This window comes from Mixophyes fleayi, chromosome 1, assembly GCF_038048845.1.
Source record: "Mixophyes fleayi isolate aMixFle1 chromosome 1, aMixFle1.hap1, whole genome shotgun sequence".
In the NCBI taxonomy this organism is placed as follows: Eukaryota; Metazoa; Chordata; class Amphibia; order Anura; family Limnodynastidae; genus Mixophyes; species Mixophyes fleayi.
This window is the reverse complement of record NC_134402.1, coordinates 280,311,385-280,323,343: the sequence shown is the minus strand read 5'-3', so window position 1 is coordinate 280,323,343 and position 11,959 is coordinate 280,311,385. Positions and strand designations below refer to the sequence as shown.

The 11,959-nt window shown below is 37.9% G+C and overlaps 1 protein-coding gene across 1 annotated transcript in view; it reads right to left on the bottom strand.

Annotated features, from left to right (window-relative positions):
- Window positions 1–680: 680 nt before the first annotated feature.
- GNG10 (G protein subunit gamma 10) overlaps window positions 681–11,959 on the bottom strand; it is a 32,302-nt gene continuing 21,023 nt past the window's right edge. The window contains exons 2-3 of the mRNA XM_075210939.1: window positions 3,033–3,185; window positions 681–1,170 (exon numbers count right to left, since the gene is read on the bottom strand). Of these exons, the coding sequence (XP_075067040.1) occupies window positions 3,060–3,185 (126 nt within the window). The 3' untranslated portion in view covers window positions 681–1,170; window positions 3,033–3,059. The remainder of the gene's footprint in view (window positions 1,171–3,032; window positions 3,186–11,959) is intronic.

Genomic DNA, 11,959 nt, shown 5'->3' with positions numbered 1-11,959 from the left:
TTCTTCTCGTTGTAGATCGGGCTTCATTCTCCAAACCTGCAGGCATCCCTGGCATGGCACACCATTTGTTATTTTCTGAACTAAAATGGCCATTTTAAAATAAGCTTACCTTGCCTAAAACACTGGCCTAATATTTTATGAAGTCCACTGCACTATTATAAATTTGTGATACATTGTCATTATGTAGTTTACAATGTTCTTCCTTTAATTGCTGTTGTAGTCAAACCCAACCTTATTATTTAAAATAAAAAATGAAAATGAATTTGGAGACATAACATATTAAAAACACAATAAGCAATTAGATTAACATTAATACAAAGAGGATCGTGGGAGTACGGTCAACATTACGTGGCAGGCCACTCCGCACACAAGAATCTTTGTTTTAACTACTCAGTAGAGCACACACGGAGCTCCAGGTTTGAGTTTAAACGTTTAAGCACACTACCTAATAAATCAAGAAACCTGAACTCCTATTTAATATTATATTTCCACAAGGAAATGTGAGCTATAATCTATAACAAACAGACTTTGATGAGCTAAGTCATACACTTTAAAGTGTCTATATTGAATTAGACAGACTAAAAGATCTATAGCACTTTGAGTTTTTCATGATAAAAAAAAAACTATTAACTATTGTGATATACATATACAATTTAGAAAAAGAAATTGAGAACGCCAGATAAAATACCTATATTTATTTCAAAGTCATAAAAATTATACACTTCAGAGGACACAGTATATATATTCGGTATTATGGATCTGTATATACCTATACATTTTTTCTTCTTTCATAAAACATTTATACCTGTCCATAAAAATATTTGTTTTTCACTTTAAATAGAAAAAAGTTAGAAATGCTTAATTTTAGAAACAAACCGCTTAAGCCCAAACAAATAAAACGTCAGATGAAATGAAAGTAAAACTGTGTAAAGTATTGAAGTATTGGTCAGATTGCCAAGTTTACACAGGAAAACAATGCAAACTTCTCCTTACATAGAAAAGAAAATGAAAGCTATAAAAAGGTGGGAAAGCAACTTCTAATGAATGGTGAACTGTGGGAAAGGACTAATAAATATTTTAAAGGTTGAGGAGGATTTGGCCACACTTGGAATGACACAGGAAAGGCAGGCTGCATATATTCCAGATCTTCAAGCTTTAAGTGACACAAACCTAAATAAAAAACAGAAGCACATTTTAAGCAGTTGGAAAAAAAATATGTGTGCATAAACCATATCCAAAAGGAGAATGAGAAAGAAAGGAAAGGAAAAAACAAAACAGAAAGTGCAGAAGGTGAAAGAGTAAAAAACTGTTAAAGTAAATTGCCTAGCGATACCAAATATTTTAGCTCTCCTTCTCTAAAAAGAAGAAATCTAACGATGTCTGCCACCTTGTTCCTACCGACTCAGGCAGTGAGGACTCAGGCAACAGGCTGCTTGCAGAAGAGCAAGAACCAGTAGAACATGTAATGATGCCCGCTGTACCTTGTTCACTCTGGACACCAGGTAAGTAAACTTTTGGGATTGTGTATATCTTGCGATATAGAAAACTGGAGGCACGCCATTTTTTTTGCATTACATTTATTCATTTATCCGCTATATCTGATACACAAAAGTGTATCATGCACACTGGCCCATAAGTCAGATAAAGAGGTGTGTTTGTGCAATTTGCTTAGTATTCTAAGTCCCACACTTGGAACCCTTTGCAAATTGCGGGGTGCAATTTACACTTACGATTTAAGAGTAAATTGCATCCTACTCTACACATCAGGCCCTATGTATGCCAATTGCTCAACCCTACTTCGGAATTGGTAATCGATATAAAACAGTTTGTGTTTGAATACCTTTAAGTCGTTTTATTTGGCCAATAGAAAATATACTTTGATATGCTGAAATTTCAGTTTAATTAACAGGATATATAAATGAAGTTAATGAATGTACTGTAAATAATTTCTGGGAACCACATGTAGGTGAATTACATGATGGAAGAAAACCAATCAGAGTTCCTTTTCAAAAGTGAACTACACAACACACAAAGGAATGGGGGTTAGCATATTTTACATTTAGGAATTGTTAGAAGTGCAAGTCTGAGTTTTATTTACTTGGGATAGGTAACAATCTTAGGGGTAGATTTATAAAATATTCTAAAAAGGAAAACTGGAAGTGTTGCCCGTAGCAACCAATCAGATTCAAGCTCTCATTTATTTAGTACATTCTACAAAATAATTATATTCTGACTGGTTGCTATCGGCAACATCTCCACTTTTAATTTTTAGAAGGTTTAATAAAATCTACCCCTTAGTGCTGAAATGTGGAAAAGCTAAAAATGCATGATCATTACAGCCACAAGCTTTACAGGACTTGTTATATGTATTTAAAAAAAAACCGCTAATGGATTGTTGATGGGCAGAACATGAAAGCGGAAAGTTTACATTCCTGATAAGTGGAGGAGAAACATAGCAAGTGCTATACATTATGTACACAAAATTCCATGGTCTTGGAATGGGGCATTAAAATGCAATTAATTTGACAAACAGTAGCTGATTTTCAGTGTTCAAAGAGGAACTGTCACCATGAGGGGCCATTGGATTTAATTTATTTATTTGAAAAGACAACTGTTTTTATGAATTGTCCTAAAATAGGTTTTCTCCCTACTTACTCATCCAGGTAATGGAGTACATTGTAATGCAGCCTATGTGGGCAGCACTATCAGGGTGGTACTGAAGAGACCCTTTGCTGCTTGTTTGATTATTAATATGAAAATTGATTAGGCAGAGCCAAGTATTTCCAGCACCAACTTTCCTTCTGTACTCCATACCTTATAGTACTTCCTACTGGAACGGAGAGCTGACAATCATGAGGGCAACAGTACTGAGTCCATATGCTGTTTAGCATATTGGGTGCCCTATAATGCAGTCCCTTTCCTATTTCAAAAACATCTATTGAAAAAATGATCAACTTTTTAAAAAAAAAAAAAAAACACCATACCACTTCCTGATAACAGAACCAACTTAATACCAGGCATGTAATACTTACATTAGTTAGTGATCCTGTATAGCAGCTTCAAAGGAGTGCACATGACCTAGGCTCACGGTATGGATTACTCCCAGCCGGCATTCCAACCAGAAGAGCATCTTTACAGGCATTCTGCATGCAATACTGCTGGAGCTCCGCAGCCGCCTGAGACACCTGCAATTAAACACAAAAAATTAAAACCAAACTCTATGGTATCACAGTTCACTTATTGTACCCGTTTCTTGTAACTTCCAATTCATAATACTAACAAATTACAAAATGGCAACAACTAGTGTAATAACAAGATTGGCTTACAAGCTACAATAAACAAATCTGCCAATTCAATGTGACTTCTGGGTGTGTGAGATTGTCCATCAGCTTTTGAAAGTTAGGTGTAAGGCTGAACGTGTCCCAGCATAATTCTGCAGAGAGGCTTCCATACATTTTGCACTTACTGATTTCAATGTGCCCCATGTTAGAAAATTTCTGTTCACATGAGCAAGTGGAACCAAAAATATACAACTTTGTAGCCTGGGTGTATAACAGGGCCTGCCTGAAATATCCTTATCATGATAAATCATGATAAAGTTCAGTCTTATTATGACCACCTGAGCTTAACCTCTTAATTAATAAGAGTTGGGTCTGGGGTGGAAGTTCAGTCTGGCATAAAGCAAAGAATAAGTAGGGGAGGGGGGTCGAAAGAACATGAAGCAGGGAAAAGGAATGACCAGGCATAAATGGGCTTGGGTCCGCATGTGAAGGCTCGGTGGGCCGCGTGTTACTCAACACTGGTCTAGATAGTAAGACATATAATAATAGAACCAATGTACACTTGAACGTACTTTCGGTCACAAAGTTCAGGGTAATGTGGCAAGACCTTTCTTTCACATTCACTTTGGATATGGATTCATCAATAGCCAAATTGTGTGCACTCTACAGAAATTAGTTTTGTGGAACTTCACAAACTTATTGAGTTTATGCTGTCAGAAATCAATAGACTATCTTTCCCAATCTAGACATGTAATTTCATATATCTTGTTTAACAAGAACCCTGCCATTTCTCCAAACAAGACCACTCATAACACAGTTAAAACAATCTCAAGAATCTCAGCATTGAGACGCAGCTACAAGCCGCCCATGTTTAATTACCAGTGCCTTATGGACATCCATCCCAAGACGGTCAGTTTTAATCAGAGGACTGATTGCAGCCTCAATATATTTCAAGCAGATCACACTGACCTTGTGAATACTACCATATAAGTGTTTATCTTCTCAATAACAATATACACTATATAAAGAAAGTGATCCTAAATAAACTTACATTAATTAGAGAAAACAATTATGATGGAGCGGTGTGTTTATGGTTTTTTTAGGGGAAGAGGGGGGGTTGGTAGCCCAGGGAAAGGACGATGGTGGCAAGAGATAAAGGGTGAGTATTTCGCTCAAATAATTCCCAGTACAGGAGAATGATGCCAGTTAAACCATGGTGTCCCCACTTCCTGAAATTTGGGTACGGTGTTGTTCAGAGGAGCGGAAATATGTTCCATAGAGGAGATAAACCAAATACGATTAAGCAGTTCTGCCTTGGAGGGTGCGGTGGGTTGTTTCCATGGTCTTGCAATAAGTAACTTGAATGCCTGATAAAAGCGTGCAATTATAAAGTTGTCGGCCTTACTTATATCTGGGATGGGTTGATTAAGTAATATCTGGGCATGTACCTTGGCGAATCATGCCAGTTACCTTGCGTACTATGGCCAGAGCAAGATGCCAGAAGGTTTGAATGACAGGGCATTCCCACCAAATGTGCAAAATAGTTCCTTTGGCACCGCAAAGGCACCAGCATCAGTCTGATACTGATGGATACATACGGTGAATCTTTTCTTGAACCATGTACCAACGTGAATACATTTTATAACAATTTTCCTGTATGCCCGAATTGATGGAAACCTTAGCTGTTCTCGCTTGGAAGATGGACCAATCCTCACTGTCCAATGAAACCCCCAGGTCACATTGCCAAGTCTCTTCATGAGGCTCGAGTGTTTGGTCGGTTGAAGCTGTGAGCATGCGGTACATAATTGAAATATTACCTCTGCATCCTGCAGAGTATATACAATTTCGTTGGAATGAGGAGATTATGCGAAGCGGAGTAGATCGGGCTTGTGATTGTATAAAATTCCGAATTTGTATGTATTATAAATGTGTTGAAGTGGGTGGATGGCATTTATTCCGAATTTCTTGATAAGAAACGGAAGCAGTTTCCCCCACAATGTGAAGGAAGCACTCAATCTTTTGCATTCTCCACCAACCAGATATCGAAACTTGTAGTTTCACAACACCTGGAGTTTCGCAGGTTAGCCAACACTAACAGCTTCCATGCAATATCAACAAGATTCAATAAACAATATACATATTTACAATGAGCTACAATGTTCACTTAGCCACATGTAATTAGACACTGCAGTGATATTCTGTTGAGCTGGGGAACAAAAGCAAGGGCTATAAAAACTACATGCTAAAATCCACATTTTGTGAGAAAGAAGGGACAAGCTGGTTAGGATGATATTAACACCTCATTTCACCACAACAAATATTCTTCCAAAATTTTAATAATATTCGTTCCTGCTATATCAAAGGTGGTAATAAAAAGGACACTTGTATGCTTCTTCGCTACTAAAATTGTCTTTTTGGATTTCAACAATTCCAGTCTATCCAATGCCCTTACTTTATTAAGACTAGTGGACAGCAATCCTTCAGGACATTGGTTCCCAAACTAGGTACTGCGGTGGTCTCACAGGGGTGCCAGGGCCAGTGGTAATCAAGGTCGGGTGACTAGTTAACAATTATTTTGGCTTAAGGGTGCCTTGAAAAAAATATGCCGACCTTAAGGGTGTCTCGAACAGAGAAGGTTTGGAATGCACTGCTTCAGGATAACCCCGTTCCAGAAAACGTTTCTAAAGTATGTTTGATTGTTCCTCAAATTGGCTTGTAGCCAAATTTCAATGCGGACATTGTTTCTTAATATTGTTTTAACTGTGTGATGAGTGGTTTTGTTAAGAAAAATGGCAGGGTTTTTGTAATTTGGTGTGTGTTTCAGAGAACTACGGTATGATGTGATTAAACAATATAATTTTGATATAACAGTTGCCGATGAAATTATAAAGTTAGTAAAATGTGTGATTATGATGCAAGATTCATTCATAAGTGTGGCTCCGACATTAATGGGGGGAATTCACCACACACCATTACCGATAGTATGCCAATTTTAACACGGATTGCTGCTTGCGGCTCTCAGAGCTGCAAGCAAAAGTCAGCATTGAAATTACCGTACTGACAGTAATAATGTGCATTATTACCATAGTAAACGTAATGGTAAATCAATGTAATTAATATACATGTTTGTTCTAAACTATTTATTGAGAACACTTGTTTAATTATGCATGAGATCTGTAATGCATTCATTGCTTTATATTTATTGAAATACTTATACTTTTTTCTTTTTTGTATTACATACAGCAGATGAAATAAGTATTGAACACATCAACATTTTTCTCAGTAACTATATTTTTTATGTGGCTATTGTAATGAAATTTACACCATTTACACTTGCAATGAAATCAAACCATAGATGTCCATAAATTAAGTTTTGTGTTATAATGTGAAATAACACAGGTAAAAAAAAGTATTGAACATGCTTTCTGAAATGTATTTTATACTTTATACAAAAGTCTTTTTTGGTAATGACAGCTTCAAGACGCCTCCTGTATGAAGATTCTAGTCGCATGCATTGCTCAGGTGCGATTTTGCTCCATTCTTCAACGCAAATAGTCTTCAAATCTTATTGTTTTCTTGAAAACAATTGTACGTGCTAATTCCAGGTCTTTCTGAAGCTCTCCACAAGTGGTCCTTGGTTCTTGGACAACTCTTCTGATTTTTTTCACTTCTGTCAGAAATCTTGCAAGGTGCACCTGGTCGTGGCCGGTTTATGGTGAAATGATGTTCTTTCCACTTCCGGGTTATGGTCCCAACAGTGCTCACTGAAACATTCAGCAGTTTAGAGATCCTCCTGTAACCAATGCCATCAGTATGTTTTGCAACAATAAGGTAGCGAAGGTCTTATGATGGGCAAAAGCAAAGAGCTCTCTCTCGTTTTCTTGTGTGACACCTTCGTAATGAGACACCTTTAGGCCATCAGTTGTGGCTGAACCAGCTGGCAGGTTTGCTTTCCAATTACTGATGGATTTCAGCTGGTGTCTTGGCTTTCCATGCCTTTTTGTACCATCCTTTCTTCATGTGTTCAATACTTTTTCCCTGTATCATTTCACATTATTACACAAAACTTAAATTATGGACATCTATGGTTTGATTTCTTTGTGTCAATTGCAAGGGTTGTTGCTGACATTTGGTGTAAATTTCATTACAATAGCCACATTAAATATATATTTACTGAGAAAAATGTTGATGTGTTCAATACTTATTTCAACTGCTCTATATTTTTATATGCATATTTTTCTATATCTATGTAAATTGATACAACATGTATGGATTTCATTTATATACGATTTTACACTTGTGGGAATTGTTGTTTGAAAGATTGGATGCCGATTAACAACCTTAATACACCGGATACGTTGAATTGTGAGACCCCTACAAATGTGTGTGCTTTTAGTGAAATAGCTAACCCCTCCTGATGAAGTTGATTATGAAACGCGTTGAGAGTTTAGTCTGCAACACTCTGAGATTCACCTCGTACAGTCCACTGCATGCCAGGAGCAGGATTTTGATTTAACATCAAAACTTCAGAGTAACCTTGTATTGATATATGCTTGCATATACTGTACTTTTGGTACGTGCAATATCTGTTTTTAAAATTAAGTTATTTTACACAAGCGCCCCGTGACTTTATAGAATTTTAGATTGTTGATGGTTCCGTGGCGATAGGGTACGAAAGGGGAAGATAAAGGGATTCCAATCCTTTTACTGAAGAAAATAGAAGCATTCATCTGGTTGGACAAAAAGGATTTTTACAAATTGGAACTTAAATAAATATTTATGGTTTAAAGAGACATTTCATTAAATTGATTAATTGCACACAGTTTCTTTTGCGTGTAATATTTTATCTATGTTGAATAACCAAGGACATACTTGAAAAACAATTCACAATAAAACATATGAAGTCTGCGGTGCTTGAACACTTATCAACCGCATCATTCTCTCCCCTTGTAGCATACCAATGTTCCAGTTACATGCATTGTGTGAATTTCACCAAGAATAAATTTGGGTTTTTTAGTCTATCCAAGGGATTTTTTTTAAATTGTTGTGGGAGGAGGGGAGGGCAATACTTTTTATAGCATATTGTAATAAATAGCTTTTCATTTTGTGGTCCTCACAGCAAAAGTAGAAAACATAGGCGGTGGGGAGACTTTTCCATGATTACTGGCATCTTACATTCATGCAATCCTAGAGATTTACAGCAAAATACAAATTGGACAGTTCTCTGTCCCAGTTGGCAACCACATAATCCATCCCCACACACCTTAGTAAATAAACACTGAGTGGCAGGGGCCTGATACCACAATTCATATCATCATCAAGCCATTGCAACTCTGGGTCCACTGAGGTGGGAGGGACAAGATGACATGATTTGTAGCAGGTAAGCACACGCAGGAAAATGTGCCTGCTTACTCAGGAGTCAAAAAAAGTACCTCCCTAGTTAAGGAGTTTATCAGACATTCTGGAAAAGTAGGCATTAATGTGCTACCTCTACATGCCTTCCTACAGTAGACAGTTATCATAAACATGTTGTTACATACACAACATATGTATGTAATCTTGAGAATTGGTTCTTTGTTCAGTACTTATGGGAACTTGCACAGTACAACTTCTAGTCAAGTATGGATTTATTACATCTTAACCATCAACAAACATTTTTATTGATGCAGTCCAACGCCCTAACTCCATACAATTGTAGTTGTCAGAGAGACAACATAAATTTGCAGCTCAACACAACATTACATACATGTCTATTATGTACCCTGCAGGCAAACATATTACAATTCTATTTATTAAAGACAAATTTTATTTTGACCAGATGTTTAATAATTTGCATATGGTGAAGCTTAAAATAGAATATACAGAAAAAAATAAAAAATAAAAAATGTAATCACATTTGAAGCAAACATAATCCATGTAGACAGGATCTAATCAAATAAAAAATGTGTATTGCACTAAAATAATCCCTTCTCATGCCATTGCATGATTTCTCTTTAGTATGATTTAATTTATTTTAGGGTACTATATTTATGAAAGTTGTAAGAGCAAAGTAATGTTTCCACTGGCAAAGTTTTTGGGTTTCCCACAAGCAAGCATTGCATTTTCCTGAGATAAATGCTTGAAAATGCTTTAAATAGATTATGTTGATGGAGGGGGACAGCGTGAGAGGGCAGAGGAGTGGGACAGCGTGAGAGAGGAGGGGGACAGCTTGAGAGAGGGCAGAGGAGGGGGAGTTTAGCATTTTCCTTAATTAGATGAAAATGTGCAAAAAGTATATAATTTTGGGAATTGCATGGACTATTGTAATATTGATCAAATCAAACAGTATGGTGCATACATTGTCTTCTTAAAAATAGATGGATATTTTTTTATTTCTCTATAAACTAAAAAAAAAAAAAACTTGCAAGACTGGTTCCAAAGGGCAATTGTTTAAAAACAGTGAAGCATGTTGGAGGTTCCTTGCAAGTTTGGGGCTGCATTTCAGCAAATGGTCTTGGGGATTTGGCCAGGATTAATGGTGTCCTCAATGCTGAGAAATACAGAAAGGTACTTATCCATCATGCAATACCATCAGGGAGGCTTCTGATTTGCTCCAAATTTATTCTGCAGTATGAAAAGGACCCCAAACATACAGCCAAAGGTCATTAAGAACTATCTGCAGTATAAAGAAGAACAAGGAGTCCTGGAAGTGATGATATGGCCCCCACAGAGCCCTGACCTCAATATTCGAGTCTGTCTGGGATTACATGAAGAGACAGAAGGATATGAGCAAGCCTACATCCACAGAAGATCTGTGGTTCTCCAAATTTTTGAAGGCAAAGGGTGGTCACACCAAACATTGATTTGATTTAGGATTTCTCTCTGTTCATTCACTTTGCATTTTGTTAACAGATGAAAATAGACTATTCACACTGCTATTTTTGAAAGCAATCCTACATTACAACACTTTTTCCACGCCCACCTAAAACTTTTGCACTGTGTATGTGTGTATTCTGGGGCTCTGTGAGGGATGGAAAGTCCCTCTGCCTGCTCAAGGGGCCCTACAGGAAGTAGCGAGACTAGGGCCTCCCCCAGGGGATTTGTATCTGAAGACTGTAAACTTTCATGGTGCGCCAAGAATTCTGAGCTGTTTCTAACACCTGCAGGGGATAAAGGACTGAAAATCTGTGTGGTATAACAAATTTACGATCTGGCTGTTTTCAAGCTCACTCAACTATCTCTGTAAGTTCCACTGATGCAGGAAAATAGACAACATGACGTTTCCTGCACTTAAAGAGGCCTAAGTCTGACCGAGATTACTCTAGATCCAATAGATTCAATGTCTGGTGAACTGCCACTACCAGATTCTCAATGCCCTGACTCCCTGAGGGTTCAGCCATATCACCTACCAGGGGGGAGATCCGAAACCTCAGTAAGCTCACTTTCCTCCACCGAAGACTCTTCTGAATCAGAAAGTGCGAGAAGAGGATGAGTAAACCTATGACGCTTGCAGCATCGTGCTTGAGTTCTGGGAGTGTCCAGAAACCGATTTAACCGGTCCAGGTCTTTAACTAAGGACGTGGACCACGCAGGCTCTCCCTCAGAGGGGCTTTGAAAGAGGAGGTGGATGCCTGAACAACAAGGCTCAGGTTCACATTCAACCATGCTGCTGGTGCCAATGGTGCAGCAGATGGGACTAAAGGGCCAGAGCAGAGGGGAGTACCCCAGCGAATGCTGGGATCTCCACCTGACGGGCAAGCATCCGAGTCAGTGCAGATACCAACTGTGCCAGTATGACTGCCCATGCCTGTTCCTGCAACTGCTGTGGAGCAGAACCCTGGGCCTGTTCATCCCTGGCTCCCGCATCACAGTCCGCACAAACCGCCCCTGTGTCTGACTGTCCACTAGGAAGCTTTACTTTACATTTGGAGCAGGTTTAATATTTAGTCCGGGGTTTCTTACCCTTGTTTGACATTGTTATAGGTAATACTTTCCCCCTAAAAGGAAAGAAAGAAAAAAAACTTTCTAGAGGATACTGTTTTATCTGTGAATTACCCCACAGTACCTTACAAAAACATTATCTATATCTATACACATACACACACACCCATGCACATATGACCCAGCGTATACTCTGTATTTTACCAAACCTAGGTACAAAATGTGTTCATGTGGCACAGAGTTTACTCCGAAACAATAGCATCCATATATCCACTGGGAAGCTTTTCCCTTGTCCGACATATAACAAGGTAATGATTTACCCCTATTACTTGCCACCTGTCTAGCAATAGAAGCAGAATGTAGCAACCACACCCTGGGATTATTGGGAGAAGGTGTACACTTTTTTTATTTATTTTTTCAGAAAAGGAAAGAAAAACAACTTTTTTTTTTAGAGGAAACTATTTTCTCTATGACATACACCATAGTACCTCCCAATCATATAAATATGTTTATACACACACACACACACACACACACACACACACACGTAAATAGGTTCCAGACTATACTCCTATAGCAAACCTAGGTACAGAAATTGTGACGTGGCACAATATTTACTCCACACAACAGCATACATAAATCCACTATAACAATACTGTGTACAGTGTAAAAAAAAAGATAGAAAAAGGTATTTAGCCCTCCTGTTGGCCAAGAATCATCATCAACATTTATTTATATAGCGCCAGCAAATTCCGTAG